A 7,927-nucleotide genomic window follows, 5' to 3' on the forward strand; every position below is an offset into this window, starting at 1 on the left:
CACTCACAATGATTCTTCTTCCCCAGCAGATCTCACTGTGCAAATGCAGTCACTCCTCCATTCCATTTTGCTCTGGTCTTATGTGAGCATGGCATGTGCCACCAATAAATGCCAGACCAGGTTGGTTTGTATGCATCTGCTGCGAGTAGATGTTTTGCTTCCATGAATGGCTTCATTGGAGCTGTGTCAAAACTTGCATGAACTTTAGTCACCGGGTGAAATATATGCCCAACACAGGAAGTAGTGATCTAGAGGACACAAGGTATACTGGAATTTGGCCTACAATGGCTGACAATGATTGATAGAACTTTATACTGGGAAACAAATGTTCTATCACAGCAGGGAGCTTGTGATGTGATCATTTACCAGTCACCAGAATCTTGGTGGTGAACCTGCTTGCTTTTGTGTATAGCAGGCTGAGTTACTCTTCTTTAGGTTTAAAGACAGTGGTGAAGTTGTGTTCTTGAAAAGCAACAAGTGGTGATACAACTTCTGCAGTGTAATAGATGTTATGTCTATTCAGGTCATATAAAATTAGGATTCAGGTTATATGTGATTAGATGTTAGAGGAGCTAAGACAATTCATCACAGCACTTTTCTTCTCCTCGAGGAAGAACAACAGCTTATGAATGGGGAAAAGGAAGTTTCTGAGATGACTCATCTCTTGGAAACAGAAGCAAATAAATCTTTAGGAAGCACAAGGAAAAGAACTCCAAGAATGAAGTGGTTGTGGCATTCATGAACTGGTGGCTCTTCAGCCTTCACGCAAGGAGGAGGATGAGACCCTTCACGCATGAAAGAAACTGTCGAGGGAAGACGTGACTCATAATTTCACCTAACATTATGCGTCGTGTATTCTTCTTGGGATTAATTTGACCTGACATTATGACGACGAGATTCTGCTCGGACGTAAGAGAAAGTACACGTCGAACAGGCCAAATCTATGGACATCGGAGAAGGAATCTTAGTGCGAAGCTGCTGTTTCATGGATAGATTTTGCTTTCCACGGTCTCGTACTCGGCCATTGGTGGTGGGAAAGAGACGATTTCGATGAACGAAATGGTTGATTTAGATCGAGAGTTCACGTAGTTTACCGCGGTTTTGTGATAGGATCTAGCAAAGATTACGTTTCGGCTTACGCTCGTAGATCATGTCGCGCGGAGAGCGTCGCTAACGTGCGCCACTCCTCCTGCCTATATGAAGCCGCGACGAGAGCAAGCAGACGCCTCACCGACATCACCACTCCGCTCTCTCTCTCTCTCCATTTCTTTCGGCTTTTGTTGTGCGGTGCATAACATTGGGAGATGTCGGCAGCGGCGGCATGGATGGAGCCGAGGCTGGAAGTGGACAAGTTGAGCTACGAGATCTTCTCGATGCTGGAAAGCGAGTTCCTCTACGACGACCACAAGCTGTTGCTCCGCTCCACGCCCGCCGCACCCGCCGCCTCCTGCGCAGTCGCTAGCAGGGTGCGAGTCCTTTCCGTCGACGCTGCCGAAGGCGTCATCACAGGCGCCACCCTCGCCCGCCTCGAGGCCTCCCTCCGCAAGCAGTCCGGCGATCCCGACGCCCGCGTTGCCGACTTCTTCGACCTCGCAGCCGGGTCGGGCTCCGGGGGAGTCCTTGTCGCCCTACTCTTCACCCGCGGCCCCGACGGCCGAGCCCTCTTCTCTGCCGCGGAGGCCCTCCGCCTGCTCGCTAAGCACCGCCGCCACCTCGTCTCTGGTGCTCGGCGGAAGGGGATACTGGGGGGCCTTCTCTGCCGGTCGGGAGGTCTGCTCCGACGGGTGTTCGGGAACACAACGCTGCGGGACACACTGAAGCCAGTGCTCATCCCGTGCTACGACCTGGCGACGGGAGCAACCATCGTGTTCTCGCGGGCGGACGCCGTGGAGGCGGACGGCTATGACTTCCGTATGGAGGAGGTGTGCGCCGCCACGTGCGCCGGGCCTGCGGCAGTAGAGGTGCGCTCCGTGGACGGTCGGACGATGATCCGGGCGGTCGGGGGCCGGCTGGCGATGGGGAACCCAACGGCGGCAGCCGTCACCCACGTGCTCAACAACCGGCACGAGTTCCCCACCGCCGGCGGGGTGGAAGACCTCCTCGTCGTCTCGATCGGTGGAGCAGAAGCCCCGGCATCACACGGCAAGGCCCGGGCGCTGCTCTCGGAAGCGGAGCTCGTGAGGATCGCCAGTAGCGTCCACGCTGACGTCGTACGGCGCCTCGACGTCTCCCCTCACGTCACTTAACTGCCAATAATTAATTTCCATTTTATTTTTTTTTATTAAAAGACTAATATACTCTCCATATAAGAGAACCATTTCGCTATTAGCAGTCCAATATTTGGGTATTTCCGTCAATCCGCAGCCTCATACATTCTTTTGCTTGAAACTGACGTAGGTGGATCAAGCTGTGGCGACAGCGTTCGGGGAGTGTCGGGCCACCAATTACGTACGGATCGAGGTGGGAACTACAACAATACTTCTATCGTAGAGAGGGATTTTGGGGAATCGCCGGGCCTAATTGTGGCTAATAACTGCGTGGGGGCACTGCAGGGCAACGGGGCGGTGCCGGGGACGACGATCGCGGCTGCAGCAGGGGAGGGGATGTTGAGAGAGAGGGGGGTGGAGTCAGTGCTGTTCCGGGAGAGGAAGCTGTCGGAGCGGACCAACGAGGAGAAGCTGGACCTGTTTGCGGCGGAGCTGATCAAGGAGCAGGAGCGGCGAAAGCAGAGCACCGTGCCCACGGTTGCTCTGAAGACCTCAGTGACGCCCTTCGAGTCCTCATCCTCCACCGCTACCTCCGCCTGATCGCGGTTGACGTTGGCCGATCCTCTCGTCGACAAGGACGAGGGGTGCATGCAGTTTGTTTCACCGGCAACCTCAAAGCATGTCTTAAGTCCATCGTGAGAGTTACCTCGATCATATTAATAATAGATGGCATATATTAAGTGAGAATAATATTACTTATGTAGATGGCATGCTAATAATGATGATCTGAGAGTTCTATCAACCACTAATGACATTTATAGGCTTATGATAAAGTTCTAAATCGTATCAACTGAGACGTTGATAGTCCATATTAAGGTTATGGATCAAACATAAGTTTCACCCGAAAATATACATATATAGATGGATAGCCGACAAATCTCTTTCCGAGATGTTTGAAGACTGTGGGGCTCTATAGTATCTTGGTTGGTAACTAGAATAGATTCTCTCACAACTTATTGTCAAATCACTGCCCGCTATCTATATATATATATATATATATATATATATATAAGGTTTTTCTTTGTCCTTATCTAAATATGTTTTCAGTTATTATTATGTTGATGCTTTAGATTTCGGACTATTTTAGATGATATCATGTGTTCCCCAATGATCGCGGCGGGGCGCGTACGGAAAGGCCCGCACGTGCCGGGAGTCTCGCCGTTGAGTCCGGGAGGAGGGCAGTCAAAGATGTAGTGGAGGTGCCCACACGTGTTGGTCAACCGAACCCCAAGCTATATGGCATCCACGAAACAGAAAAGCTTACTGCATTCCAGTTCTTCTGCAGCTTCTTCCTCCTGAGCTCTCCTTTTTGGGCTTTGCCAAGTCACTATGACCAGTTATGTTAATGCCAGCAATGGCCTTCACCAAGTCGAGATATCTCATCTTATACCTGCTTCATCTTGGTCTTCTGTTCAGCTTTGCTTCCTTCTGCAGTAGAGCTTGGTGATCTCTTTCCTTTAAATACACAAGTTAACATTTAACATCTCATAAGAATATGATCATATATACCAAAAACTTGAATTGGAGAAGAAGAAATGAAAAAAAGCAGATGAAGATAAAAGGAAAGAACAATATTATGCTGTTAGGCAATTGAATATAGGATGCAATTAATCAGCAATATCAGATCATGATATAAGAAATTATGCAAAGGGTAGAATACCACATTTAAAAATCCCTCGAGTGTGATCAATCTCCAGCACTAGAGTTCACCAAGTTACATGAAAACCATAAACATTGGGAAAAAAGAAGTTCATTGATCGATTTTGTAGCAATTTGTAAGGTGAGCAGACATCTAAAGTAGCACTCTTACCATTCTACAATTCGATCGAAAGAGCACAGATCATCAACATAAAGTCCAACAAAAATAATGAAAACCAATGCTTTGTAGGCTCAACTTACTTCCAGTCGCGGCAAAGTTGTACATGGTGGAAGTGTCATCAAAATTGTTTCTACATATGTATACTGATTACATTATTCACTAAGCAGATGTTACAGAAATCTAAAACGTTGATTACAAGGACAAACCTCGGAAAGAGTATGCTTACAAGTATACTGGTAAAAAAACATCACAAATCTAACTCAGTGATGAAATACAGCCTTCTGCAGTCACATCATTTTAAAGGCACTTTAACTAGACAAGATACCAATGATGACAAATGAAAGTGAACATTCAAAATGGTGAATGTTAATTCGTTCATCATGTTAGGAGTAAAATCGAGGATGTTGCCATCCAAAATGATCCTTCTCTATCACACTGTCATGATCTATCTCGCTGTGCACAAGATAATTCTTATTTTTAGCACATATCATAATACATCAAGGCCCAATCCCAGTGTAGGTCTAACCCAAGGAAACCCTGATCTATGTTTTGACTCGATTGAAACATATCTACTATGCAAGTTAGCTAGTTCTATAAGCTTTAAACTTCATGGTTGTTTTAAGAGGTGAATTAGCATTCACCAAGGTGAAATTTCATTCGTTCAATTAGAATTTTTGCCTTGATTATCTTGAGTAGCGATTCAATTTTAATATCCATATTTAGGCAAGTTCAGCATTGATGTTAATAATAGTGAACAAGACATGCAACCTAAATGAATAGTCCAAAGCATAGAAACAAAAAACAATTATCTCTTGTCAAGAACCAGTTCAGTTTTCCGATAGTTGTGTACTTATGTGAAGTGTTCCTATCAATCGAAGCTTTGTTTTCTTTCCTATCAAAGAAAGGATTTTAGTAATAAAAAACAGAGGATGATATCTGTTCTGTTATACTACTGCATCAAGGAATTTATGATCAACCATATTCTACTGCTATAGCCCTCAAAATCATGTAGAACAAAACCTATTGTAATGTCAATGCAACTTCAAAAGGAAGACATGCTGCATTGTCCTGCCAAACTTTATAAAAGGTTACAATTAATTCAGGAAAATAATTCCTTCTTTTTTGATAAATATGATGAGAAAATAGTTAGATCATTACCAAAAATCAAAAGAGATTCAATTAACTTGACCTTCTTAAACCATATCCATCTTCTCAACAAACAATTCAATATCACATGATTATCATTTTTATGTCATTTGCATGGCTAACAAAAGTTTTTATTATAGTTTCCAAAATTTTTCTACCAGTTAAGATATACCAGAACCAAAAATATTTCTCAAACATTCAACTATCAATCTAGTTTACCATTGATTACTGCATGGAAAAGAAATATATAACTCAATTGCTGGTCTGACCTAACCTATTGTATTTGGAAAGGAATCACAAGCATCTAGCTATAGAATCAGTATCTGAACAAGACAACAATGGCCAGTAAGTAGCTCACACTTATCTAAAAGGTCATCTTGGAACTAAAGTCTACCTGCTGGCTAAGCAGTTTAACCCTTTTTGGCTACCAAGCTTAGAGTCAAAAGGATAAAACTGGTGGCATATTGGTAAGGCTACCAATATGCCTACACAACCATCAACCATAATCCTTCTTTCAAACGTAAAGGCCCAGTGTGCATCAACAGATGGAATTAGTACTGTCCTATGCTGAAATGTACTATAAGTCTGTAAGTTCTTCGCACAAAAGTACCGCAGCCAGCATTTAAAGAGACAATATAACTCTTCCAATCAAACGAGCCAAATCGATTAATGGATAGAACGACAGATGATCTCATTTTTCATCCAATCAACAGACGATAGCATATACCACTTCAAGAAGTGCTACTTCTCGACCCCAAATCACAACCGATGGCCGTGAACCGAGATCTTTCAAGCAAACCAAAACCACATAACGATTTACCAGATAAAAGAAGAAGGCAAAAGAGAATAAAAATCAGCCTTCGGAAGATGAAGGTATGCTACAACCGGAATGCGTCGGGAGAAACTCTTCGAAAGCTTCAGCGCTTCCCCCGGCTTCTCCGGCCGTCTCCGTCTCCCGCGGGGGATCGAAAGAGAAGACGGCGCGCTCTCGAAAGCCCTTGAGGCTTCGTTCGCTTATACGTTTCAATAGTTGGATTAGATCGCCGGGCCCCCACAAGAAGCCCATGGGCTTTTATTGGCCTTCTTCGTCTCTAATACATGGAGCCCATACTCTGGTACACACTATATATATATATATATATATATGTTTGTATGCTTTTTTCTTATGACAATAATACGTCACAATGCCATAACTACTTAGGGTTTTTAGTTAAATTTAAATTATTTATATTTATTTTTTTTATTAATTTTTAATAGAGTAATTTTGGACTTCTGTACCTCTTTTGGTACCACTAATAATAATAATTTTTTTTTAATCTATTTTCGTAATACATGTTCTTACTATATTAACTGATTCATCCTTTTTTTTTTTCCTCGATTAAAGTGAGATTTTATTGATCAGAAATGAATGTTTAAAAATCAATAGAATGATGTTATCTTGGTCTGCTTGGTATATTTGCAGAAGAGTGAATCAGCCCTATGGATTGATTGTTCATGATATGAGGTCAAGAAAGAAAGAAAGGATCAATATATACATGATGACTTCACTATTGTACTAAGGCCCACCTGCAAAATTATTATTATTATTATTATTCCTCAAAGCAGCTGCTAAATGGGCTAATAAAAATGTGGAATGGACATTGGAAGCAGCAATAGATAAGGAATTTGAATGCTAGCAGTCCCTACCTGGTTGAATACATTGTGCAGCATGCTGCTTGTCTATGATACATTTGGAAATCAATCATAGCTGTGTTTGGACCACATCAACCATACCTTGAGCTTTTGGATCCTTGTCCACAGAGTTCTTCTGTTGGTGTTGCAAAACTGTGCCACCAACCAGAGGCAGAAGAATGCCCAAACAAGGGAGGTTGATCTGTTCTGCAGCCATGCTTCTTCATGTTAGCTCAACCTAGAACATGAGAATCATGTTCTAGAAACATGGACAACCATTTCCAGTCATGTTTCTTTTCTCTCTCTCTCTCTCTCTCTCTCTCTCTCTTTCTTTTTCTTCTGCTTGGATGCATTTTCTCTTCCAGGGGTGGTACATGTGATGTGTATGAGCATCATGGGGTGTAGCTGGTTAGCTGGTATAATAGCCCTGCACTAGTTCCACACCAAAGGTACTTTTGCTGTTGTCCTTTTCCCACCCTGGATGTGCAGCTAGGTTCCTGTCTCTCAACATGCCCAATTGGCTGGTAGATCAGAAGGCTGCTGCTTGCCTTTGCTTTTTCCGAGTCCTTTAGGGTTTCGATCCACCCAATTAATATCACTCGGTGCTGGCTTTTTCTGCCTTGGCCAGAGACCACAGGTCAGGTTGGTTCTCTCTTCTCAGGCTGGCATCCATGGCCAGGAGGACATGGTTCCATTGCTCTCATTGTGTCAGGCTTGCAAGCTCCCTTGTTTGTCAAGACCACACCCATCTGCGCTTGCCCACCATCATCCATCTACAGGGCTGGGAGAGTTGGATATAGCTCAGTGGTCCATCGGATTCAGGTGGTCCTCGATGCTAAGGCTGCACCAACACCAGCGGCAGGAGGGACATGAGCAGGTAGTTCCTTAACTGAGAGAAAAGCCTGTGCAAGAGGGAAGGGCAGATATGTATCCACCGGGCAAATAAGCATTCAAGTTTGTGAACATCTGTTCTCTCTCTCTCTCTCTCTCTCTCTCTCTCTCTCTCTCTCTACATGAGACTCCG

General features: G+C 44.1%; 1 protein-coding gene across 1 annotated transcript; it reads left to right on the forward strand.

The window, feature by feature from the left end:
• Positions 1–1,243: 1,243 nt before the first annotated feature.
• LOC103986502 (patatin-like protein 3) lies at positions 1,244–3,043 on the forward strand. The gene is made up of 3 exons (XM_009404521.3): positions 1,244–2,210; positions 2,398–2,460; positions 2,553–3,043. Exons 1-3 carry the CDS (start codon positions 1,305–1,307, stop codon positions 2,805–2,807), a joined length of 1,224 nt encoding a protein of 407 aa, XP_009402796.2. The 5' UTR covers positions 1,244–1,304; the 3' UTR covers positions 2,808–3,043.
• The last annotated feature ends 4,884 nt before the right edge of the window (positions 3,044–7,927 follow it).

Source organism: Musa acuminata, chromosome BXJ2-5 (assembly GCF_036884655.1).
Source record: "Musa acuminata AAA Group cultivar baxijiao chromosome BXJ2-5, Cavendish_Baxijiao_AAA, whole genome shotgun sequence".
NCBI lineage: Eukaryota > Viridiplantae > Streptophyta > Magnoliopsida > Zingiberales > Musaceae > Musa > Musa acuminata.